A 26,844-nucleotide genomic window follows, 5' to 3' on the forward strand; every position below is an offset into this window, starting at 1 on the left:
TACCAGACTATCCTAGCTAGCTTGTTCCCCTGGCGGGGCTGGGAGTCGAAAGGAAGAGACGCAGACTCTTCTGTTTCCACCAGCTCCCAATTCCTTTCCCAGATTAATTCACAATTCAAAATTTTAAAAAAGGTTAAATAAATCAAGCATTTATAATCCCGAGACCCGTAGGCGGAAGACGAGGATTTAAGCAGCTTCTAAAACTGTTTTTTTAAAAACAAAAAAACAAAACAAAAACCCTGATCTAGTCTAGCTTCTCCCGAGATTCGAAGCGGCTCCGGATTCCGCATCCTTCCAGCTTCTCGACAGCGCGGATTATGGACCCTTCCGGCTGGGCCTTATTGACAGCAAAGTTCCCCCCAACTGGGACAGAAGCGGCTACCTCTCCCTTCCCCCTTACTCTAACCCGCCTCAGGCCCAGATTCCCTTCGGTGGGTGGGAGGGAAGCCCGAGGCCCCCTTCCCTCTGCGCCGTCATTTGGCCTTGCTCGGTCGGGCTTAAACTTTTGATCTATATCGGAGGGTCACCGCCATCGGTGGAGCTCCCTTAAAACCGAATTAAGGAAGCGGCTTGTTTGAGATTGAGAAGGGCAATCTACAAGATCCAGTCTAAATATTTCGGCCAGTCTAACCTAAAGCTCCGACATTCCGCTGATCCCGCATCCCATCACCGAGATCCCTTCCCTGCACACAGGATCTAGTCTACAACGCCACAAATCTGCAGCTTCCCAAGACTGGGGAATAGGAGTTTGGGCCGGCCAGGAAACTGCAAAAATTCACACAAGAAAAATGCACTTTGGTTTCAAAGGAGAAATAAACAGCAACGGGTTTATTATTCTTATTTGTCCAAGGGATGGAATACAACAATTGGAAGACCACATAAAATCAAAGCGATGACTTTGGAAAGGCTCAAAGGAAAAAAAGGACTCTATTTTACAAGAAAAATAAAATAAATCTCACCTCTGCTCGCTCTTTCCCCACTTAAAAAAAGACATTTGGTTTTTCCACCTCACCACTTCTCCTATTCCACTTTTGGGAGACAGGAAATATTCAACAAGGAAGGGGAAAATAAATTATTCATATAAAAAAAAGACTAACTTTAAAAAGGAGTTTTTTTTTAAATGAAAGTTTGTACATAAAACTAAAGAAATAAGAGGAAAAGTATAATTCATTGGGCAGCTGGGAGGGGGGAAAGGGGGCTGAGAGAGGAATAATCCAGTGACCTCAACTTTAAATATTATATTAACGGCCCTCCACGGAAGCCTAATTCAAAATCCACACACATATTTACAACATGATAAATGGAATAATCCCCTCATTAAATCAAAACCAACCATACCAAGACATATACATTTATATTTATATAGCGTGTCCATTATTATTCTCCCCTTTTCAAAATTGTATAAGCCGTCCTTGTGGAATCAGCGATTTTATATTGCCCACCATCGCCAACATATTTAATATCCGTTTTTTGACTCATCTATTATTATTAATAATAATAATATTCTGTTCAAGAAAGCCCACACCCCATATCACTTTGTCCTTTTTTCGTTTCTAGTGTTGCCCCCCCCCAACAGAAATAACTGGACTGGAAAATGAGTCGTTGGGGCGTGGAACGAATTTTAGGGTCCTTTTTATTGACTTTGGACGGGAAAGTGGGGGAGGGGAGGTGGGTTTTTTTTTTTTGTCCTTTCTTTCTTTTTGCCCGTAAATCTGTTTTGGGGAAATAAAACCCAGAGTCAGTTTGGTTGGCTTTCCCCAACTAATTTTAAAAAACCAGAGGCCTAATTTTCCTTCTATTGTCCTCCTGCTGAGTTGGGGGCGAGGCCCCCTTTCCCGGGGTCTCTCTGTCCCTCTGTCTGTCTGTCTGTCTGCTTAACCCGGAGGCCAGTCAGTATTTAGCGCAGTCGTAAGAATAAGGGGCGGAGTGGCGGTAAATGGAGGGCGGAGCCCGGTAGGACAGCTCGCAGGTGGTGGGGCTCACCTGTTGCTCGTTCAGCGCCGTCGAGGTCTCTAATCCCAGCCGGTGAGTGTTGAACATTTCCCGCACGTTGGGGAAACTCTGTTGCTGGGCGCCGAAAGTGTGGCTGGGGAGAGGCTGGTTGATCTCCGACGCGTGGTTGAGGTACCAGGAGGCGGCGGCTGCGGCTGCGGCCGCGGCGGCGGCTTGGCCCGGAGCTTGGTGATGCGGCAGTGGATGATGGTGTTGGTGGTGGTGCGCGGGCTGATGGTGATGGTTGCTTGGAGGCAGGGACGTCTCCTGCTGCTGCTGTTGCCCCCCTTGCGCCAGGTTCAGGCCGGACAGGGGCGAGGGGGCCCCGTTGGCTACTTGCGGCGGAGGCTCCGACAGCGAGCCGGTGGCCTCTTCCAGCGGCCCGGCACCGCAGAGATGCGCGTTACGCTCGCCCGTGTAGAGGCTCATGGCGCGCATGCTGCACTGGTAGCTGCCTCCGGCCTCGCCCAAGCCCCCCTGGCTGCAGGCCTGGCTGTAGATGGACGAGGCGGGCGCCTGGCCGTAGCCCAGGGGCAAAGAGGAGCCGCAAAGGCCCGGCGGCGTCCTGCCCACGGGGCTCAACTCGCCCCCCGGCGAAGTCCGCAGGGTCATGATGTTCTCCACGCTGAAGCCCGGCAAGCCGTTGGCGCCGGCGGCCGAATGGTGGTGCGGGTGAGTTTGGTGGGGCTGGTGGGGCTCACCGGGCAAAGAGCCCTCGGTGGAGAGCGACGGCGTGGAGGCCACGCTGCGCGGGCTGTCCTGCAGGGCGCTGCCGCTCTCCGGGCTGAGCGTCTCCACTTTGGTGATCACGGGCAGCTCGGGCGAAGAGGCCTCGCTCTTGATGACCACTTTCTTGTCCGACGAAGGCGGGACGGGCGCCGAGACCGACGGGGGCGGCTCCTTAGCCAGCTCGGAAGCGGCCTTGACCGGCTCCTTGTGGTGTTTCTCCCGCGGGCTCTCCTCCTTCTCCTTGGAGACGTCTTTCTTCTTGAAGCGCCTCCGGCGGCGCAAGAACGAGCCGTTCTCGAACATGTTGTAGGAGTCGGGGTCCAGCGTCCAGTAGCTGCCTTTGCCCGGCTTCTTGTCGTCGCGGGGCACCTTGACGAAGCACTCGTTGAGCGAGAGGTTGTGGCGGATGGAATTCTGCCAGCCCTGCTTGTTCTCCCGGTAGAAGGGGAAGCGCTCCATGATGAACTGGTAGATGCCGTTGAGCGTGATCTTCTTCTCCGGCGCGTTCTGAATGGCCATGGTGATCAGCGCGATGTAGCTGTAAGGCGGCTTCACCAGGTCCTTCGGAGCCTGGACCGGCTGGTGGCCCGGGTAGGGCCCGTACGAGCGTCCCAGGCCGGCCGCGTACTGCTCCGGGTGGCCGGCGTAGACCCCCAGCGAGCCGGCCATGCCTCCATAGGTGCCCGCCGTCCGGTAGTAATTCTGCTCGCTCAGATAGGGTACCACTCCCAGAGCGTTGGGATCCGAGACGGAATAGCGAGCCTGCATGGCTGTCCCAGCTCCGGGAGGGCGAGGAGGCCTCCCGCTCCCCCGCTCCAAAAGTCAGGTCGTAGAGAAGGAGCCGGCAGGAAAGGCGGCCCCTCTGCCAACGGGGCGCCCTGCTCCGGAGACCCCCGAGCGCTTCCAGGCTCCTCCGCCGAAGGCCGCCTCCTCGCCTCTTGGTTAACAGGCCCGAGCTGATCCCGTTTGGTTCATCTTTATATCTTTCGCAAAACGGTCGGAAAGCTCCAATCTCAGCTCCTGGCCCGCTCGCTCTCCTCCTCCTCCTCCTCCCTCCCTCCCCCCGTCGTAAAAGGGCAGGAGGAGGGCGAATGTGGCCTGGTTAAAATGATAGAGGGAAGGAGGAGATGTAGATAGAAACCCCGGCAGGTCCGAAATATCTAATCTGCTCGCGCTGCCCCAAAAACCGGGAGGGGGGAAAATTCTCGCAGAAAAAATAAAATAGCAGTCCAAAGGACGAGGACAGAGGCAGCGCGCTGGCTGGCTGGTTGGGTCTCCGACGCTTTTGACTCGGCCTTCCCCGTCCTTTCCGGGCGAAAGTGAAGCGCCAGCGGCGTGTAAACAAAAACAAGCGCACCGAATCAAAAATAAACGAGCGTGCGCGCCTCTCCGGAGCCTCGGCAGCGCCCCGCGCGAAGCGAAGTCCCGCATCCAGGGCCGGGGAAAGTTTTCCAAACTTCTCGTGGGCAAGGCCAGTTTTGACTCCTCGCTGGCCCCTCCCTCCGCCGCCGTCCAATGGCAGCCGGCTCGGGGTCTGGCTCGGCCAATGGGCGAGGCGGAGGAAGGCGCCGTGAGGACACCGGGATTCCGGGGAGCACCCCGGGGTTAGGCGCGGGGCTGGGGAGGCCTCTGCGGGCCCCTCGGAGCTCTTACGGGGGAGAAAGAGGCGAAGGGCGGGCGAGAAGGCAACGCTGGCTCAACCCGTCCTTTGCGGGACGAGGGCGATCCTCCCCCCTCTCTGCCCCAAAGTGTCACCCTTATTAAACCATCATCATCCTCGTTAACCGCCGTCAGGACCAACTTTCCTAATCGGGGATGGAATCTCAGCCGCTCAATGCGAGGCGGAGGAAAACGCGCAGAATTGGCCGCGCGAAACTTTTCTTAAAGAGAAAATAAAGGTCCAGGCCGGCCCGCCGGGTTTTCCCACGGGACACACCCCGTTCTTCGCAGGAAACCCCGGTTCTGAAACGTGTGAGCGAGCGCCCAGGCTCTTCCCTGCCGGGCCGCCTCCCGCAAGGAACCCAAATTCGCTCAGCGGAACTTGCTCAGTGGGGTGAAGAATTCCGAAGAAGCTTATTTAGCACTTCGGTACTAAACTCAATTAGCACCTCCGTCCTAAATACCTGGAATTAAGGGAACGGCGGCGGGGGCTGCTGCCGAGGAAGGATGGGTGGGGGGCAAGGAATTTCGCGCAGAGGATTCGCGCCTGGAACGAAATGCGCTGCTTGGTTTTTCTTCCACGAAGGCGACGAGGCTTAATCCTTGCACAGATAACGGGGGCGAAGATTACTTAATAAAGTTGGCCTGCATCTCCTCCTCGTCGCCTTTTCACCAACCTTCCTTTCCTCCCCCTCCCCCCACGGCCCCCTCCCCCTCTTGATTATTCCATTAGAGACCCTCAAGGGCCGGATAATTAACCCGGTGTGACTTTTGTGCCTTTGGCGAGTTGGCAAGAACTCCGTTCGTTTGGCTGGCGAATCCGGGGTAGAGAAAAGCTACGGCTGAAAAAGTGTTTTACACCTCTTCCGCGTCCTTTTGTTTTTTAAAGAGGGGAAGTCAGGAGAAACTGGAGCCGAATTTTTGGAGGTGACCCTATTCCAAAGTCTTCCCTATATGTATATATTTTTGCAAACATTTTTAAAAAAAGAACTTTCCCTGGCTTTTTAAGCAAACGAGGTTGGGTGAGGTGATGAAAGCGCTCGGAGGCGCATTCCTAAACTAGGAATATTGTACATTCTGATTGTGTGGATTTTCTGCACGGATTGTGGCCCAGAATTGCAACATTTTTCAAAAGGGCGAAAGATGAAACGGAGGGGAGGCGATGCCCGATTGCTTTCTGAGGGTTTCCCCAATTTTAGAAGCAGCGGTTTTAATCCACTAAGGGCATGCTTCTAAAATGAAAACCAGTTTAAAATGGTCTATATGCCTTTTAAAATGTTTTTATTTATAATAAAAGGAACGGCTTTTTTTTAACTCATGAGTTCAGAGTGGTTTATATTTGGGGAAGCGAAGCTGGGAAACTGCAACGCTTTCAGTAATGAAAGTTACAAAGGGGAAAAAAAACAGCTTTGGAAAAACTGACTTCTTTTGGGGAAGAACGCCGAGGAATATTGGTATTTTGAAATGCAGGGAACTGAGGGACAATTATTTAAACTAAAAGGAAGTTTGCTGAACTGATTGGAAAATCCCTCCCAAAAAATAAAATAATTCTTTTCGATTTTTCTCACTTTTTTTCAGGAGGGAGGGGGAAGGAGGGGGAAGGAGGCGTCCTTATTTGAAAAGACAGAGCAAAGGGGTGAAAAAAGTTTAATAAATTAGTGGTGTTAAATTAAATCAAGAAAACGTTATCTTTGTGGCATTCTGAAAGCTCTTCTTTGTGTTCTACTTGATGATAAGGATTAATTCAACCTTTCAATGTCTAATTAAATATTGGTCGAAAACATGAATTGAAATAATCGGTCCGGTTTGGGATTTAAACTAGAAGAGACAGGCAGAAATGGTGGTGGTGCTGAGATATATTTATGCATTACTTTTTATCATAATACGTACTATAAAGAAAGACCTTATAGAATTTTCGAAGGACAAAGTAACTTTTCTTCTCTTGGCGAATAAATGATCTTACTTGCTCTACCTGCATTCCTGACAGCTAATTTACTGGAAAGGACATTTGTATTAAATTACCCCAAATAAAAGAAAGATATTTATTGCTTTCCCTTAAATTACACGATCAAAAAAAAGCCCTTTGTCTTTTTAAATAAAATTCCTGCAGACGCATGCATTCACCTAATTATTGATCCTAAATGACACCACCCTGTCTTGTAAATTAAAAAAAATACGGGGAAATGTGGACCTTTCGCCGCGAGAGCAAGTTTGCCTAAAGTCTTGGGCAAACTTTCCCCTCCTTGGGGATGAAAAACACGCCGCCTGGGTCCACGGCATTTAGCATCTTTACGCACATCGCTTCCTTTCCATTCCCTGCCCTGTGAAATTGTTCCAAGAATGCAAAGACCTCAAAAGTGATGGGCGAGGACAACCGCGCCGCTTTGCCCAAAAAACACCCCCCCCCCCCCCCAGAACTAGGTAAATGCAGCAGAAAACCGTCAGCGGAGCTGCCGCGATTTCTCAGCAATCGTCACTCCCTGGAGTGTACTGCCCTCTAGAGGTCAAAAGAATGAATTGTAACCTCTCTCTCTTTTTTTGGAAAAAAAGTTTAGTCTCTTTGAAGACAGCGCTGCCTTGTGCATGGACTGTGATAGTACACATACACATGCTTTTGGGTATAATGATGTATAAATAAATACGGACGTGATTATCTGTAGTTTCTTCCTATTTAGAGAACAGAGTTTCTCAATCGTGGCAACTTTAAAATATGTGGACTTCCACCTACCCATTAGGTGATTTAGATGAAAGGAGGCCCTAGGCTATTCCACTTATGGGGCCCTTTCACCTCCCATTTTTAAGTTTGTAAATTACATGAGAGATAATAAAATACATCATTACTGTGATATATATCAATATATTAAATGAAACATGTTGTAATTGGTACTAACCTTTATAAAAAATGTGGCACGGATAATAAATAAAAATAAAAGGCCCCTCTTGATCTTGAGGCCCTAGGCTGAAGCCTAGTTAGCCTATTGGAAAATCCGGCCCTGGTTACAAAACAGGACTTCACTTTTCCGAGCCAGCCAAGGTGCGAAGAGAGGAGGGAGAAGGCAAGTAATTTGTGCTCCCTCCCTCAAAAAAATGGGGCTAACTTTGAAATGGAGAAACCCCCCAACCTCCCCCAGAAGGACTGGGCTATAGCGTCCCATTCCGAATCCCAGGCAGCATGGCTTACTACCCCATGAGGACTAGCAACTCAAGGAATGGAGCAAACCCCAGTAATCCAATTTGAAGGGACTATTACTACGGAGAGGAATTGAATTGAACGTGCTTCCTTGAAATGTCTATCCTTCTCCGTCCATTAACTCCCAAAGAAGGAGGATGGATGCTTTGAGAAAGGAGGGAGGGAGTGAAGGAAGGAAGGAAGGAAGGATTGATTTAAACTTCGCAGGACCTCCTTTCCCAAAAATCTAGAGGTCCGCAGGAGGAAAAGATGCGGACCCTATTGAGAGCCGCCCTTTTCATCCAGCCCAGCAGTCCTGGGAGGATACTGAAAGGCAGGAGACGCTCGGTGCCTTGTCCCCCCTCGGATGCCGTAGTCAGAGCAAACACGTGGCCGAGGGAGCTGAGAGGAGGCGCTACAATGTAACCGATGGGTGAAGCGCTCTGATGCAATGTAACTGACTTCCGAATCTTTGCTCTCGATCTGGAGGTTGCTGCCGATAAGGAACATGGAGCGAATGGGCTCCGGTAAGAGGAAGGATTTTATAGGAAGGGAAGGGACGGGAACCGATCTTTAGCTCGGCAGTCAGAAGATTTGGGGACTGACCCTCCTCTCTGCCCGGGTTTGGGTGCATTCTCACGAACTAGCCTGCTACTGCATCGGAACTATGCAGCCCCTGTGGGTGAACAGCTGATGGTTGCCCGAGTGAGGTGGCTTCCATTAATTCAGAATCAGAATCACAATAGAGCTGGAAGGGACCTCGGAGGTCTTCTAGTCCAACCCGCTGCTCAAGCAGGAGATCCCATACCATTTCAGACAAATGACTGTCCAGTCTCTTCTTAAAAGCCTCCAGTGATGGAGCACCTACAACGTCTGAAGATCGGTGTTGTTCCAACAGTTAATTGTTCTCACTGTCAAGAAGTTTCTTCTTAATTCCAGGTTGCTTCTCTCTTTAATTTCCATCCATTGTTTCTTGCCTTCTGGTGCTTCAGGAAACAAGTTGACTCCTCTCTTCTTTGTGGCAGCCCCTCAAATGCTCACATTCAGTGTGTTTTCCAACCTTGGCCACTTGCAAACATCTGAACTTCATCTTCCAGAATTCCCCAGCCAGCAGGGGGGAGAGAAGAAGACAACGGCCTGTGGAATTCTGGAAGTTGAAGTCCGCTCGTTTTCAAGTGGCCACAGTTGAGAAACACAGCATTCATTGACTGCTTCATCCTTTATCCTTTACTAAATTGTTGCCTTCCTAATACGGTAGGATTATATGTCCCATCATCCCCAGCCACAGAAGAAAATGCTTTGCATTCCAGAGAGAGAGAAAAAACAATTAAAAAATAATTTTTAAAGTGTGCTAGGGGCAAAATGATAGTGAATGATAACCAAGCATGCAATTTAAAGCTAACCCCAACAGGATTTGAAAAACGTAGGGGTAATTTTGGTCCCTTTTCTTCTTCTTTCCCTCATGAGCAGTTTCCAAATGGGACATCCGAAACAAAATTTGGGATTACATGGAAGCCAATAACCTGGCTGATTTTCCAAGACCGGTCCACCATCGGATTCCTAATTTCAAGGTATTTCTCTTGACAACTTGAAGAGGCATAGCAAGAGCACATAAACATATACCGCTGTATAGTGCTTTTACAGCCCTCTCTAAGCGGTTGACAGAGTCAGCCTCTTGTCCCCAACAATCTGGGTCCTCATTTTACCCACCTCGGAAGGAGGGAAGGCTGAGTCAACCTTGAGCAGGTGAGAATCGAACTCCTGTCAGTGAGCAGGGAGTTAGCCTGCAGTACTGCATTCTAACCACTGCGCCACCAGGGCTCTGTGACTCCGGGTTTTTTTTTCTGCCTGGGGAATTCTGGGAGTTGAAGTCCACACCTGTTCAAGATCTGAAGGTTGAGAAACAGTAGCCTAGATAAATAAGTAGAAGGAAGACAGTGTCCCTAGTTGTATGGATCCCTCACTGATGTCAGCTGTCTTACCCAACAGGGAGCTTCTCTCGCCTGTGTGGGGATTTCAGATTTGGGGGAATTCCGGAGTGCCAGGACGGTCAAAGCCAACCCTGATTCTCCCCAGAAGGACATCCGCTTTTTAATTCTGGAAGTGAGTAACTCATGTTTTGCCTTGCAGGGATCTTTCCAAATGGGTATGTCCATCAAAAGCTGGGAGGGGTTTGATCAAGCCAGGGAGGTGAAGGTGGATCCAGACAAACCTCTGGAGGGGATCCGTCTGTCCATGCTGCAGGTAAACAAGTTTCCATTGCTCAACAGAAGCAGACCAGAGATCGTCTTTTTTCAAAGGTCGTCCCTACCTGATGCAGTGCTAATCGTTCCAAACATGTAGTCTACTTAGTCATTGCAACCATTGCCCGCCATGAATATTCTCCTTTTCTGTAACTTCACTTGTTCCATTCTTGTGGTCTTCAAAATTGTCCTCACTGTCTCGTTTAAGGACTTCCATAAGTCCATCATGAATGGTGTGAGGACTTACTTCCTTTTGATTTGTTTTATCATTTCCCTACTTCGTTTTGAATCTTAAGTGGGGGAGCGTTACTCAGGGTTGAACTGCAAGCTCCCGGTTGTTTACCTTGGCTGGTTCTTTTCTTGCAGACATTTTTATGACCCAATTAAGGAATATCATCAGTGCTAGAAAGGAGTAGGGTATGAGGAATGGAGGAGGAGGAGGAGGAGGAGGAGGAGGAGGAGGAGGAGGAGGACTTGATATTCTCTGACTTTGGTGGTTTTCTTGCAGGCGTTTCATGACCCAACTGGGGAACCTCATCAGTGCAAGAAGGGAGTGGGGTGTGAGGAATGGAGGAAGAGGAGGGGGGGTCGATATTCTCTGAACTTGGTTCATTTTCTTGCAGACGTTTCATGACCCAATTAGGGAACATCATCAGTGCTAGAAGGAAGTGGAGTTGAAGAGGAGGAGGAGGACAACGACTGTGGGGTTTTTAGGGCTCTCTGAGCTTGGTTGCTTTCTTGCAGACATTTAATTACCTAACTAGGCATCATCATCAGTGTTAGGACTAGTGATGTTATCTAGTTGGGTAATGAAACACCTGTAAGAAAACAAGGAAGCAATCAAGTTCAGAAAGCAACCCACGGGTATAATTGGAGGGCTGGTCCATTGACTTGTTCCCTTTTCTTGCAGAGCAGGAAAACCCTCCTGGTGCCCACCCCACGTTTGCGTACTGGGCTGTTCAACAGAATTGTGCCTCCTCCTGGGGCCATGAAGGAGACACTAAGAAAATGTGCTACCTCCCAAGTAAGTTATCAGAAGCAAATGAGGCAGGATTGCATCGTGTTATTGGTCTACTTCCACACGGCACTCTGCTGCCCTCTTGTGTTGAAATGACAAATCAAGCATTTTTATAGCAGCCTTTGACCAGCCCTTAGAATAATAATAAAAAAAGATCGTTTGGCTGAATTCGCTCTTAGGAAAGGGAGGGGGGGGGAATAGGATGATAAAATGACATATCTAATTAAAAGTTTTGCCCATTTGTATAATTTGGTGAAGGTATTTGGGCACCTGACATGTGAATATGGAGCTGGCATCCCTTAAAAAACAATGGTGATAAAATTTATGAGTCTGATCCTCAAATTTAGAGATGTTTGAGGAGATCAGAGCACATCCTGGAGCATCCTTGAAGGACAATGTAGGAGGACATCTACTTCCCTGGATCCAGAAGGGCAAAGTCCCTGGAAATACAGAGTCCCGCGAAATCTTCCCACTAGTAGAATTGATGGGAGGACATCACAGCAGCTCCTGGAAAAGGCCAATCTATATTTGCTTAGATAGTACTGATACCCCCCAGTAGAAGGTTGGTGTGGAAATGACAACATAGATCAATGTTCTGTCCTAATCATATTGTAGCCAAAAATCAACCTAGAAAATTGGAGCATCTTAGTTGCTAACAGATATTATGATGTGAGGTCCAGCGATGGCTCCTACTTACTTGAAGGCATGAATTGTTCATGTCCACGTACACCAGGGTGTCCAACCTTACCAACGTTAAGACCTGTGGACCTCAACTCCCAGAATTCCTCAGCCAGGTCTTAATGTTGCTAAGGTTGGACACCCATGATGATGTTGACGTAGAAAGGGGAGATTTCAGAAGTACTTTCCTTCTCCTGATTATCATGTCTGTTCTTTGTTCTCTCTCTCTTTTTTTTTAGGGTGTTAGAGATTATAGTGTCCCCGTAGGGTTAGATGCAAAAGTCCACGTGGATCTGATTGTGGTGGGATCTGTGGCTGTTTCTGAGGAAGGTTAGTGGCTCTCCAACCTGGGAACATCAGGGGCTTCTAATTTCTGTGCACATTTGAGCTTTTCCCAGCAAAATGATGAGCTACAGATCCCTGAAGGACAATTTCAGAGGGGATTTGATGTGATATTTGCATATCAGGAGGACTTCAAATCAGTTTGGAGAAAAGAGAAGGGGTCTCTTCTTCCTTTTGGCCCAGCTGTGACTCAGTCTTTGAATTCCTGATTTAGACACGTGCTCCTTTTTCTTACTGTAGGCTGGAGGATTGGGAAAGGAGAAGGCTTCGCGGACATCGAATATGCCATGATGGTTTCTATGGGGGCAGTAGGGCCGAGGACAGTGGTCATCACAGCAGTACATGATTGTCAGGTAATGGTTACGACAAGGGAGCTAAAAACCTTTGTGTTCTGACCTAGGCTTCCCCAAAAAGCACGAGGCAGAGTCCTGGTCCCGACAAAACCCCTTTTATTAAACGAATGTGAATTCCTCTCATTCCGATTCAGCAAAGGCCTGGTAAACCATCTTTCAAAGGAGTATTTATGAGCACAGACCTTATCTATCTTGGAAAGCTGCCATGTAAATATTTTCCAAATGAGGTGCTGTGCAAGGAAAGATTTGACACAGAGTCTCTGAGATTCACGGATGGATCTTCACACTCCTGAAACTAAACTAATGAATGAATTGTTTCCTGCAAAAGCCCACTCCCCTTTCACTCCTCTTATTTCCTATGGGAGGGGACAATCACCTTCTATCTGTGACTTTACTCCCAAGTCGACCCTGATTTCTGAGCTGTTCTTTTCTTCTGGCAGCTCTGCGCATGGGCACACTGGGAACAGGCTCCAGCTGTTCCTCTGCCTCACTGCTTCTAGCTCCGAAGGCAACTGAGAACTGCCAGAAGGCCCTGGCCCCCTCTCTGCCTCTGACGCAGAGCCCTCATCAGAGTCTTCCCCAGACTCCAGGACTGGCCCATGTTCCTCCCCAACCTCCTCACTGTCCGACTGTGCTGCCAGCTCTGCTGGCTGCTGGCAAGCCACAACACTTTGGGATGAGGGAGAGCGATTTCAGACAAAGCTTCCCTACCTTAGAAACTTTGGTGTGTGGGTTTTATTCTGTTGAATTCTGGGAGTTGAAGTCTTCCCTTCTTAAAGCTGGTGAGGTTGAGGAAGCCTGTGTCAACTCTGAAGCTGCCTATCCGGGGCTTATCTTGGAAGCTTCAGTGTTGCTACAATTGTGCTGAGGAATAGGGAGCGGGGGAATAGAGATAGCTGGGGACTTTGTAGCCAAAACAAAATAGTTCCTCCTGAGAATCAAGGACGTTTCCCCCAGGTGGCTGGAAAGAGGAGGAGTGAAGTTTCCAGGCAACCGGATTGGACCATGTGACTGATTGTTTGGGAAAGGGGGGGAAACATTACCTTTAATTAGGTGAAAATCGTGGGAACCTTTAGAGTTGGTTTTCACCAGCCTGTGCCAATATAATATATCCAATAAATCTGTTCGTCTTTCTTGCCTTGGAGTTCTGTTTGCTACGGGTGTATTACTTGAAACCCTAACACACCGATCTAAGATAAACATTTCTCATTAAAAGATGTGGTGATACAGCTGACTTTCATCAGTGACAAAGAATAGCCCTCTTCTCAATGGCTTCCAGAATATCACCAACACACTAATTTGATGTAATCTAAAGAGTAATCTGAGATCAGGACTCCATTATCAGCTGCACTAGCTCTAGTAAAGGACTGGTGTTCATTTAAGTAGAACATCCAACACGATTTGTCTCAGAAGATCCCATGTTCTTGTTTGCCATGCTAGAGAACTTTCTTTTAATGAAGGGAAATCATTCTGAGCAATGTGGACTCCAGTCTGGTTCTGTCTCTAAAACAGCTTCATCTACTGTCCAAATTCCTGGGCCCAAGTCACAGTTGGTGCTGGTGCTGATCCTTAGGATCTCAAATCAGCCTTCCCCAACTTGGAAACCTTCTCAGGTGGACACATGAAAATCAACTTCCAGAGTTTTGGAAATGGCCAGGATGACTGGGAAACCCCAGAACTGAAGTTCGTGTTTCTGAAGGCACCCCCAGATTGTAGAAATGGGGTGAGGGAAATGCTTTGAATAAGTGAAGAATGTCCTTTGAAGCAGTGGTGAAATTCAATTATTTTTTACTACCGGTTCTGTGGCCGTGGCTCGGTGGGTGTGGCAGGGGAAGGATACTGCAAAATCCCCCTTCCCTCCCCACTCGGGGGCCAGCCAGAGGTGGTATTTGCCGGTTCTCCAAACTACTCAAAATCTCTGCTACCGGTTCTCCAGAACCTGCTGGATTTCACCCCTGCTTTGAAGGTACTGTATGATTATCCTACACTTTGGCATCTCTACTAGGTAGTGGATATTCCAGAAGAACTTCTCGATGACCACGATCTAACTGTGGATTATATCCTTACCCCAACGAGGATCATCAAGACAGAATGCAAGCGGCCAAAACCTTGGGGGATCATGTGGAATAAGGTAGGTCTGCTCTGCAACTCTATGGCTGGCTGGAGAATTCTGGGAGTTGAAGTCCAGACCTCTTAAAAGTTGCCAAGGTTGAGAAACACCAACCTAGCTAGATTGTCTAGGTGACTTTCATCCCATTTTTCCTATTTCTACCAAGAATGCTACTGCGTTCAACCATGGACATTCCTGTCTCCCTTCCATTTCTCCCTCCCTCCCTCTCTCCCCCCTCTCTCTCTTACACACACACACACACACACACACACACACTCACACACACACAGAGGGAGGGAGGGAGACACACATGGTGTTGGAATTCAATCTCCATAAATTCTTTTCTTGGTCATTTTGGGCTCCCTGGCCTCTAATGGCAAGAGAAATCTGCCAGCTTCTGGCCAAACCTCCAGAGACGCTTTCATCTTGGTGACAATTTTGACACCCCGGCAGACAAGATCGGTCTGCAGCCGAGCCTGCTTATCTGGCCGATCTTCACTTATCAGAGAAAATGAGATGAAAGCTTCCATATTCTGCCCGAAGGCAAAAGATTCCTCTCCAGGCGCTCCCATCTGTTTCTTTGATTGGGGGGGGGGGTCCTTTTTGATCCCAGAATTGCTACCTCTCCAGATGGGGATCTGGACCAGGATGGGAATCTCCCATGAAGTCCCACCCCCACTCTAGCAGAGAAGACAGGAGGGAGGAAGAAGGAAAAGCAAAATACAGGAACTTTGATTGTGATGGCATATGCTACCTGATGGGACATCAGAAGAATTCTCAATATACCTAACCCTGGGGTGGTTATATTTTTTGAAAAGGACCTTCCCTTCTTTATTTTTATTCCCCTGTATAAGTTTTCACAGCTGCAGAGGAACTTATTACCTTCTTCACATTCAGAATTGCCAGTTAGATTTCAGGATTAGGACAAATGAGTCAATGATAAGTAGACAGTTACAGTATGTAAATTTGATTGGGGGGGGAGGCAGGCTGACAGAGATGATAGATGATAGATAGATAGATAGATAGATAGATAGATAGATAGATAGATAGATAGATAGATAGATAGATAGATAGATAGATGATAGATAGATGATGATAGATAGATAGATAGATAGATAGATAGATAGATAGATAGATAGATAGATAGATGATAGATAGATAGATAGATAGATAGATAGATAGATAGATAGATAGAGATAGAGATATGATGGATGCATGGAGAGAGATGGATAGATAGATCAATAGATAGATAGATATAGATATAGATATGATGGATTAATGGAGAGAGAAAGAGAGATGGATAGATAGATAGATAGATAGATAGATAGATAGATAGATAGATGATAGATAGATGATAGATAGATAGATAGATAGATAGATAGATAGATAGATAGAAGATAGATAGATAGATAGATAGATAGATAGATAGATAGATAGATAGATAGATAGCCAGCCAGGCTGGCCGGCTGGCCGGCCGGCCGGCAGGCAGGCAGGCATGATAGATGGATGATGGATAGATAGATAGATAGATAGATAGATAGATAGATAGATAGATAGATAGAGATACGTAGATATAGATATAGATATAATGGATGCATGGAGAGAGAGAGAGATGGATGGATAAATAGATAGATGATAGATAGATAGATGATAGATAGATAGATAGATAGATAGATAGATAGATAGATAGATAGATAGATAGATGATATATATATATATATATATATATATATATATATATATATATATAGATGATAGATAGATAGATAGATAGATAGATAGATAGATAGATAGATAGATGATAGATAGATGATAGATAGATAGATAGATAGATAGATAGATAGATAGATAGATAGATAGATAGATAGATAGATAGATAGATAGAGGCAGGACAGTTGGTCAAACTCAGAGTCTACACACACACACAATCCTTCCTGGCATCATCTTGTTCTTCAGACTAATTGGCCTCCTCTTAAGCATTTTTTGATGCCCTCATGATGCTCCTGGAAAAATTCGGGTGGTAGGTATAATTGTTACCCTGACATTTGTTTCATTACGTTTCTATTGCTTTTAGATCAGCCGGGAAACTCTGCAGAAAATCCCAGTCCTCAAGATTCTTCACGACCGAGAGAAGCTGGAAGGCAAAGATGTCCTCCTCAAAGATGAACGGCCTGATACTTTGACCGCTGAGAAGACACTGAGAGTAGCCGGTGAGACCTTTCCAGGAGGCAGTAGGTCGCAGGCGGAGACCAACTTGGCCCAACCAAGGCGAGAAGGAGAGGCTTTACTGGATGAAAGAGGCCACCTCAGTGCTTCTGCTACTGTCTACGTGGGCAACATCTCCTCTGGAACCAGGGTGAGTGACCTAAAGGAGGCCCTCAAAATGCACCATGTGACTCCAGCAAGGCTCTCCTGGCGAGGCGCAAAACATCAAGCGTTCCTCAGCTACGGTGATAAATCCAAGGCTGAAGAGGCCATGATGGCGTTGAAAGGCTTATCTCTCCAAGGCCGCTTGTTGAGGGTTGAATGGGCCAGGAACCAGCGGGGCAAAATGGCGTCTGGACCCCGTTGACGGAGAAGGACCTGCTGAAAGAGAGTTCAGTTTGACGGTAAAATGGCAGCCATTTGAGATGCTGAGGTGGCCTACTGGAGATGAGGATGGGATAACATCTGGACGGTTCCGATTATTTATCTGACAGCGATTCTCTTGGCCTTTTGATGTTTTCCACACCATTTGGGGGAGGAGGTGTGGTGAGGAAGCTGTAGAGCAGGTTAACGCAATTGTCTGTAATCTTCTGGATAGAGTTAAACCAACGTCCTTCATAGGTGGTCACGTTTGCTAGAGAAGGACGTGAAGCAAAATGTCAAAATTGGCATATGTCCTCACACACACATCACAAAGCAGCTCTGATTCGTTGTGTCTTGTTATCCATGGTCCATAGAAGATGAGAAGATACCAGACCTGGGATTTTGCATCAAGGCTTGAAGAGGTTAATATGCTCTATTGGACTGCAGAAGGGAAGGTCCTCTTTGGCCTTTGGCTGGCCTCTACTTTCGGCCAAGGGTTTGTTCCTTTGCATAGCACAACTCTTGAGTAAGGTCTATCATTTGTTGGGGTGGCGCTCTCCATCTCAGATCCTTGTTGTATAACCTATAGAAAGGCAAGTGTTACCGAGTTGATCTTTAGCAATCAAAGAGTTCTTGGTTTGCCAAAAAATATATATTGTAGCTCAGGGTTGAACTGTGGAGTCCTTGATGCTCTCTGAGCTTGGTGTGAACGTTTCATGACCAACTAGATACCATCTTCAAAATATTACTATATTCCACAGTCCTCCTCCTCTTCTTCCTCCTCCTCCTCCTCCTCTTCTCCTCCTCCTTTTCTCCTCCTCCTCCTCCCTCTTCTCTTCCTCTTCTTCCTCTTCCTCTTCCTCCTCCTCCTCTTCTCCTCTCCTCCTCTTCTTCTTCTGCTCCTCCTCCTTCCTCCCTGCCTCCTCTCCACGCACACCATTTCTTCCTAGCATTCATCATGTTACCTAGCTGGGTCATGAAATGTCCACAAGAAAACAACCAAACTCAGGAAACAGCTAGCCCCCGCAAAAACAAGTTGTCCGTACCTTTGTTCACTACAGAATTATTTGGGAAATCAGAAGGAAGGGCAAGTCTTACAGAGGATTTTTTTCTCTGCCCCTCCCTTGCTAAACATGGCCTCCTTCAACTGGGTGCACCCCAGGTTGTTAGGCCTCCAGGGCCACTGTTTGCTCCCCAGAGGGCATTCCAACTAGTGTGGGCTGTTGGATACTCCCCTGCCCTCTTGACCAGGGAGTCTCAAGCCTCAAATCATTATTTTCTCTGCAGGGAATTGTTGAGAGAAAGCCTAAATTTAGAAAGCCCTGGTGAACACTTAGGCAAAACAAAAGCAAAGCTGTATGCATGTGAGTGTGTGTGTGTGTGTGTGTGTGTTTCTTCTTCTTTGCTTTGTTGGAACAAAAAATTGGATTTGGCTGTGCTTCTTTCTCAACAGAAGCTCTTTCGCAGCTGATCTCAGGCAAGAAGTCAAAATAAGCAGTGAAATGTTTCTTTACTTTAAAATCCGAGAGTTGGAAATCTTTTTCGTATCTCCAGGGTGTGCTTCTAAGTGTATTTTAAGTATATTATTGTGCCTCGAGAGAGACGGACCTTTCAGAAAGCATTAAAATAAACCTTCCCAAGGTTGTAGAGCGTTACTGTTTAAAAAGAAAGAAAAACTCGTAGATGGATCTACTCTTATTCTTTTCCTCTGCTGATTTCTGTCCTTTACTCCCCGAAAGAAAATCCAGAGTTTGATGCAAGGGTTTGAAAAGCCGCCAGCACCATAGGAGAAACAGAGAAAAATATTCTTCCTTCCCTTCCTTAGATTATCCCTGCCAGATAGAAGGAGGAGGTGTCATTCACAAAAGGGCTTGTTAAGATTGCCACAGAGAAGGGCTACACAGATTTTTCTGTCCTTCAGCCATGGTTTGTTAAGCATGATTTAATATACAAGCTACAAGTGCCTGCATTCACACAGCATCATGATTTGAGAGCCATGTAGCACAAACCACAGTTCTGAGTCTTATTAACACAGTAAACTAAAAACCAAGGCAACGGTGTGAAGGCTTATGCAGAATCTAACCCGAGTCAATGGTTTGACTACCCAACATTTTAAGAAATGGACTTGCACCAGGCAGGCTGAGATGGTCTCAAAGCAGATGGAGGAAAAATGATGGCTGGATGGATGGATGGATGGGATGGAGGAAAAGAAAGGAAGGAAGGAAAGAAGGAAGACAAGAGGGAAGGAAGGAAGAAGAGGGAAGGAAGGAAGGATGATGAGGAAAGGGAAGGGAGGAGAGGAAGGGAAGAAAGAAAGAAGGAAGGAAGGCAAGAGGGAAGGAAGAAGAAGAAAGGAAGGAAGGATGATGAAGAAAGGAAAGGGAGGAGAGAATGAGGAAGGAAAAACGGAGGCAAGAGGGAAGGAAGGAAAGTAGATGAGGAAAGGGGAAGGGAGGGAGGAACCTCTTTCAGAATAAATTTAGTTATTAGAATCTCAAAAGGTGATATTTGCTTTTCAGACTTCTACCATTTTGGACCGTTTTTTAAAAAGCAAAATTTTCATCTCAAAAAGGAAATTGCAAGACAGGCTATTGAGAGCCGTGGGGTTATTCTTTGCTCCTGCATATAAACAGGGGACGAGAGTCCTATTGTACATAATAAGCTGCTGGTTCCTTGCAAATCTCTGGGGAAGCATTATTAGATCCTGTCCCTCCAGGTGTCGGGTGGCATTCCGGGCCTTGAGATTCCCAGCCTGCCTTTCCACTGTCATGTCTCAAGAGCCAGGAGCTATTTTCAACATTTCCTTTTCCACGTGAGGCTCAGAATATGAAGTGCCCGGAAAGCAGTCCAGATCTTCCCTGAAATGGTTTTACTGGAGTGATGTGGCTCAGAAACTTCTGAAACTTCAGATTACTCAAATGAAATACGGCAGGGTTTTTTCCCCTCTCCCTAAAAACTCAACTTAGTAGAAACAAAACATGCCATAAACTGGGCTGGAGATTGCTTGCCATCAAGTATGCAACGTCCAGCAGATGGCACATGTTCTGCATGAAACAGCACCTATAGGAAAGCAGCTGCCACCAACCAGATGTGTTATCATTGATTAGCCTTCCCACATGCGTTGCCACTAATCTTCCCATTATTACAGGTTATTTCTTTTTTTGCCTGCAGTTATTTTTCTCAATACCTGTTCTGACCTAGGCTTCCCCAAAAAGCACAAGGCAGATTCCTGGTCCTGACAAAAACCCTTTTATTAAACGAATGTGAATTCCTCTTAGTCACATTCAACAAGGCCTGGCAAACAGTCTTTCAAAGGAATATTTATGACTACAGACCTTATCTATCTTGAAAAGCTGCCCTGTAAATATTTTCCAAATGAGGTGCTGTGCAAGGAAAGACTGGGCACAAAGTCTCTGAGATTCATGGACGGATCTTCACACTCCTGAAACAAATCTAACAACCGAATGAATGAATTGTTTCCTGCAAAAGCCCACTCCCCTTTCGCTCCTCTTTTATTTCTTCTGGGAGGGACCATTCACTGTCCACCTGTGACTTTACTCCCAAATCGACCCTGATTTCTGAGCTGTTCTTTTCTTCTGGTAGCTCTGCGCATGCGCACACTGGGAACAGGCTCCAGCTGTTCCTCTGCCTCACTGCTGTCTAGCTCTGTAGGGACCTGATCACTGCCAGATGGCCTTGGCCCCACCTCTGCCTCCGATACAGAGCCCTCGTCCGAGCCTTCTCCAACCTCCAGGACTGGCCCATGTTCCTCCCCAACCTCCTCACTGACCGACTCTGCTGCCAGCTCTGCTGGCTGCTGGTGGGCCACAATAATACTGAGTATTTAAGTTGAGAACATGTCCACGGTGTACAATCATCTAGAGAACTTCTTGAAGGAAAAGTTGGGTCACAGACTTTTGGGGCAGAATACAAAATAACAAGTTTGGAAGACACCAGAAGACAATCGATTTCAGGAGATTATTAGAAATCTCTTGGTAGTGGGCCTAAAAAGGCCCCAAGACAAACTTTAGCAGATACATTCACCAATGTACACAATTGTCATGGTTGAATTTGGATTGAAGAAAGAAAAAAACCAAGCCAGCAATTCTTGGGATGTTTGCAGATTCTTTACAGTAGAGCACAGTTGCCTCTTTGTGATGTTGCTTCAATAATAAATATTCTCTTGACGCAGAGGTGTGGATTCTTGCTACCGCAGAAATAAAGCTGCAGGTGGGATGGGATTGCATTACTTTTTTTAAAGAAGTTCCAAAAGTGATTATATGAAATATTTCTTCGCTGTTACTTTTGGCCTTCAGCTGGCTGAGCAAAGGATGAATCAGAGCGATGGAGTTTAAATCAAGGGAAAAAGGCTTAGTGGCTGCAGTGCAGAAGCCATTAATTTTGATGGTTCATTGCAATCTCGGCGTTTGGAGGCCATGTTCAGAGAAAAGGAAAACATCTCTGGGATTAAATTATGTTTATACATTTCCTGCCACTGTGGACTTTTGGTGCTGTTGAATCTCTACAAAACAGCACCGAAGCACCACAGGATGAAAGCGGAAAGCAAAACAAAACAAAAAGTTTATGAAAAACAATCCGTTTGTAAAGTGTTTGTAAAGCCACTGGGGAATTTTATTGTCATACTGCAGAGTTTAATCTGGGTTTTCATTGTATGGATGTGGTTTTTCTTTTTTTCTTTTTCTTAGCCTTCTTGATGGTCGGATAGATTGAGATAAATACGGTAGCTATGGAGATTCTCAGCCATCCTGGTTGTCCCAAAGGTGGATTTTTTTTCAAGAGGCAACTGGACTTTCTTCAGCTTCCCCACCATCCAGTCAGAGCTGAGGAAGCTTCTTGCATGAGAAGCGAAATGTCTTTTAAAAAAAAACCCCAATAAGTCCAGTTGCCTCTTGAAAAAAGCACCTTTGGGACATAGATTGAGGTAGTCATCCAATACAGGTAGTCCTCCACCTACAACCACAACTGAGCCCAAAATTTATGTTGTTAAGTGAAATATTTGCTTAAGTGACATTTGCCCCCATTTTACCACCTTTCTTGCCATGGTTGTTAAGCGAGTCATTGCAGTTGGGAAGTTAGCCACATGTTTGTTAAGTGAACCTGGCTTCCCTGTTGATTTAGCTGGTCATAAGATCACAAAAGGAGATCCCTTTCTGACTTCAGGACATTGCAGCCGTCATAAATGTAACTCCAAGTAGCCTCACGGTGAGGTATCTGTGCTACTAATTGCTTTAGTGGATTCAATTGATTCTTTCTCTGTAAACAGAGCAGAAAAAAAATTACTCTGTAGCCTAGAATAATCAGCTTGGGGGAAAGGAATAAGTAGATTTCTAGAGACTTTCCAAGTGTGGTGGATCCAGAAATCAGGAAAAGAAAAAAGAAAGAAAAGAGGGGAAAAAAACAGGCAGGAGGAAAAGTGGGTGTTACTAATTTTATGCTAGCCAAATTACAGCTTTATCACAACAGCCTATTCAAAATATTTCCTAAAAATTACTGAAATGTAATTATATAAACCAGGGATAATAGTAGAATGATGCAAAACATACCAAACAAGAAGCAAAAGAAATTATGTTCTGTTTGGTATTTTGGCAGCAATTTAATTTCTTTTTCCTTGCAATGTTTTGGCAACTTTTGCAGTTGTAAAAAAATAAATGGATAACCTTAGCAGCAAATGGGTAAAAAAATTGAAAATCCTTCCTGTGTATCAATCTATAATTAGCATCTTTAACAATATTGCAAACCACAGTTATGTGAATATCGTAGCCTGGGGAGAATGTGAAATAGATACCTTAAGTAGAAAGAGTATTATAAACAATTTCTTTTTAAATGAATAGGAACTGCACAAACATGTAAAATTATTTCTCTGTCCTGGCATTATTTCTGCCTGTTGATTTATTGCATAGCTAGGGAAAAAAAGTTATTTTTGGCCAAACAAATAGGTAAGTCACTTGTTTCAGTTAGGGTTTTTAAATAGCTTTTTAATATAGTTATTAGTTTACTCTTTAAGATGTATTTCAGCTTCGCTAAGCTTCATATCTCTCTTAGCATTTTAAATAAAGAATCCTGGGTTTTAGGGAAAGAAGTAAATAATACTGAATTAGAACCAGCTCTCGCCGTATTTAATCCCCTTTGGAATAACTTCTTCCCCAAAACAGGTATTTCATAATGTTGTCTTTCTAAGTATTGCTTCCTGCTTTTGCATCATTAAAAAAAATTTAGAGAAGGCTAAGATGGAAGGAAATGAGCAGTGATTTTTTAAAGAAGAAAATAGACATTTCACAGCTGTAATTCTAGTCTGCTTTCAACACCAAATTTAAATTTCAAATAGTCTCAGAACCGGGGAACATTGTCATGACCCCATTTTTTTTTTTTTTTTTTTGGTGCTGGGAAAAACACAACAAATTCTGAAATAGCCCTAGAAGTTGAATAACAAGTGAATTCCTTTCATCACCTCCTCCTGACTCAGTAGTTAAAGTCATCGGCTTAATGTGTCATTCAAAGCTAGAAGATTTCTCATTTTGGTTTCTGGGAGCCAGAAATTAGAACCAATTTTGTAAAGCAGGCTGGCGTGACAATTCTGGGAAGTAAAGTACACACATCTTCAAGGGGCCCAGTTTCAAAAAAAGAAAACGGCCTTAAAATCTAGTTGTTGTGACCTGCATTTTATAGTTTGCTCTCAATTTGGAAAGCACAATCAACCTTTCATTAATTTAAAGAAGCACACGCCACTAGGAGATGCAAAGATATTGTGTAGTTTGTCTAATGAAAAGAAGGACTAGGGGTGATCATAGCAGTTTTCTGATATCTCGGGGGCTGCCACAAAGAAGAGGGAGTCAAGCTATTCTCCAAAGCACCTGAAGGAAAGACAAGAAGCAATGGGTGGAAACTAATCAAGGAGAGAAGCAACTTAGAACTGAGGAGAAATTTCCTGACAGTTAGAACAATCAATCAGTGGAAGAACTTGTCTCCAGAAGTTGTGAATGCTCCAACACTGGAAGCTTTTAAGAAGATGTTGGATGTCCATTTGTCTGAAGTGGTGTAGGGTTTCCTGCCTAGGCAGGGGGTTGGACTAGAGGACCTTCAAGGTCCCTTCCAACTCTGTTCTTCTCTTCTCGTCTCATGTAGTCTAGTCTGACATGTCGTGTTAACCAGACTTTGGGGCAGTTGGTCATAGATCAAGATAAGATACAAAACAGATAAATAAATACAAGACTATCTGAGATGCAAATGAGACTCTTAACCTCCCCTTTTATGTATCGTCTTCTTTAGACATGTCCATGGGATGGAGTCAAAATAAGCCTAGGTGGCCACCACATTAAAGTTCTACCTGTTTTTTTTAATGAGCATCACAATGCCCATAAAAATGGCCCAAGCATCAAGCACTCTGTTCTGAATGCCAGCTTGAGTTTCTTAACCTGGATGACTTGACTCTTCCTGGCCAAGAAGATTGACCAGGGAGTGTTGCCCATTGGGCAGCAATTGCTTCCACTCAATTCAAAGAAGAAAGCTAATTTCTTACAAGAACAAACCGGCTAGAGAAACAGGCATCACTGGAAATAAACCACTGGCTAATCTTTAAGGCTTTCTTTCATGTTAACTTCAGCCAAGTGGTCATTTCCTGTCTTTTATGGATTGGGCATCGCACATCTGGGCTGAAACAGCATGCCATATCCCTGCATTTGAGTAAACTTGATGAAGGTATATATTTGCTTAACACAGATTCAAAGGGCATCATGAAATCCGGTGAAAGTTTGTTTGCAGATTGAATTCAAGGCAATGAATTGTTTGCAGATTGAATTCAGGGCAACTTACCCCCTAGGAAGCCCTAATGCAAAGCTTATCTGTGGTCAGTGAAAGCGGCTGAAATCAGCAAGGCTATTTAATTGGGATGCAAACCCCCTTGGCTTTCATGGAAGCAAAACCTGATTATTACTGTAAAAAAAAAAGAGTGTGTCAGCCATTTGAAAGTGGACTACCAATTCGGCAAACCCCCTTGGCTTTCATGGAAGCAAAACCTGATTATTACTGTAAAAAAAAAAGAGTGTGTCAGCCATTTGAAAGTGGACTACCAATTCGGCAAACCCCCTTGGCTTTCATGGAAGCAAAACCTGATTATTACTGTAAAAAAAAAGTGTGTGTCAGCCATTTGAAAGTGGACTACCAATTCGGACTCGTAAAAAAAAAATGCTACCGGTTCGGCAGAACTGGTTTTTCTCTGACGATCAGCTGTGACGCGCAATTTATATTTGCTAGAAAGCAGGATTTCCTGCTTTCTAGCTAATGTAAATTGTGTGGCAGAGCGGATTCCCCTTCCCCTTGCTGTTTGCTTACTTTACCTTTTTGACACTCTGCGCATGCACGGGAGGTCCTGTGCATGCACGGAGGTGGTGCATACGTGCTCACATTGCTACCGAACCGGTAGCAAAAGTAAGTGGATTTCATCCCTGGTCCAACCTCAGCAGATGAAGAATTGGTCCATCATCTGCTTTTAAAATAAGGATTTACTGTGCTCATATCTTTATATTTAGAGAATTCTATGCGTGTATCAAGCAAAATGTTGCAGTGTGTTTCCCATGTAGGTAGTCCCTGATTTATGACCACCTCAAAAACGGGGACTATAGCGACCAACAGTCAGGCCACCTCCTGTTCAGGCTACCTTAATGGCTGTTTGCAGCATCCTATGGTCACGGGATTGTGTTTTGCAACAGTTTTGCTGAAAAGTGCCACATCTGCAAAACCACACCCACAGCGAACCACGGACTCTCTTCACCACTGTGGGATTCGCTTAATGAAAATTGTCACAACAAACATTGTAAAATTGAGTTGGTCATGTGAATAACGCTTTTTACGACTGACCGTTGTGACATACAACAGTAATAGGCAGGCTCCATTACAATTGATCGTACGTTGTACTTCGTCAACATGGAATGCAATTTTTCAAAGTACGTGTTAGATGAAAGTCAGCATAACATTGGAGGAAAGAGAAAAGGGGTTACATACAAAATTTCCAAGCATTTTCCCCCTTCTTTGGAATGTTCAAAATTGAGACTCTAAATTAACTACTTTCTTTATAAAGGCCTCTTTGGTCAGACTTCTGCGAGTAAAGTTTCATGTTTAATTTTTCTCACTGGTATGGGTAGAATAAAATGGCTTCTCAGAGAAAGCAACCAACGTTCAAAGCTATATGTCAAAAAAGCTGAAAATTCAGGAAATGGTCTAAAAAAAATTACCTGGGAAATTATCATCACATTCCCTGCAGTGATTCTAATTCTGCCCAAGACATTTTCCAGACGACCCAGGTGTTACTTTACTTGTTTAGATGACTGGGTTGGACACTGAGAAATCCGTTATTACAGCAGTATCTCTGCCATCCAGACAAGTTCTTACTTATAGCATTTTTTAAAAAGTGAAAATAACAAGGAGACATTTTGCACCTGGATCCTTCATTTTGGATGCCAACGTGGTCTGATCAACCAACCGTCCTAGCCCTGATTGCAATACACTGGGTGTGTTGAATTTTAACAATTCTCGGTCCACGTGGCCCTTCTTAACCATTGCCCCATGCAGTTGCATCTACAGATGGTGAATTGCAACATGCGTATTTACAGGCTGGAGATGGTAGTTGTAGTAGACATTCACCAAAGCCAATATGAATAACATTGTGGACCATAATACGACTTCTTCAGACTCAAGGGGGTGGGGATGCGTACAATTTCAGATTGCATCCCGTTTTAAGACAGAGACAGAGGGATATTATGTCCCTGGAAATGAACTCAAGCAAAAGCAATCAGCCACTGAGAAAGGACATACAAATAATTATTCCATCATGCAAGATAATTCCACTCAGCAAAACTTCAGCTGCATTATCTACGGGAGGGTAGGGATTGCATGGTTTTCCCCCTTCCACCCAATTCCTTCCTGAAGTTATTCTATCCATCCTTTCACCTCAGCATTCATAAGTGAAA

General features: G+C 45.4%; 2 protein-coding genes across 5 annotated transcripts in view; one reads left to right on the forward strand and one right to left on the reverse strand.

Moving 5' to 3' along the window:
* MTHFSD (methenyltetrahydrofolate synthetase domain containing) overlaps window positions 1-19,153 on the forward strand; it is a 28,164-nt gene extending 9,011 nt beyond the window's left edge. Inside the window, exons 1-8 of one of the 4 annotated variants that reach the window (XM_081963493.1) lie at window positions 7,947-8,076; window positions 9,017-9,120; window positions 9,539-9,652; window positions 10,703-10,816; window positions 11,728-11,818; window positions 12,071-12,183; window positions 14,189-14,314; window positions 16,368-19,153. In XM_081963493.1, the coding sequence (XP_081819619.1) occupies window positions 8,058-8,076; window positions 9,017-9,120; window positions 9,539-9,652; window positions 10,703-10,816; window positions 11,728-11,818; window positions 12,071-12,183; window positions 14,189-14,314; window positions 16,368-16,865 (1,179 nt within the window). In that variant the 5' untranslated portion in view covers window positions 7,947-8,057 and the 3' untranslated portion in view covers window positions 16,866-19,153. Of the gene's footprint in view, window positions 1-7,946; window positions 8,077-9,016; window positions 9,121-9,538; window positions 9,653-9,679; window positions 9,794-10,702; window positions 10,817-11,727; window positions 11,819-12,070; window positions 12,184-14,188; window positions 14,315-16,367 lie in introns of those variants that run through there. The other 3 variants (XM_081963492.1, XM_081963494.1, XM_081963495.1) reach the window with 3 other exon arrangements.
* On the reverse strand, window positions 801-3,631 carry FOXC2 (forkhead box C2). The gene has a single exon (XM_081963474.1). The coding sequence runs from the start codon at window positions 3,487-3,489 to the stop codon at window positions 1,891-1,893; it is 1,599 nt and encodes a 532-aa protein (XP_081819600.1). The 5' UTR covers window positions 3,490-3,631; the 3' UTR covers window positions 801-1,890.
* Window positions 19,154-26,844: the final 7,691 nt, after the last annotated feature.

The sequence above is a fragment of the Natrix helvetica genome (genome assembly GCF_964273705.1).
Source record: "Natrix helvetica genome assembly, chromosome: 10".
Classification (NCBI taxonomy): domain Eukaryota; kingdom Metazoa; phylum Chordata; class Lepidosauria; order Squamata; family Natricidae; genus Natrix; species Natrix helvetica.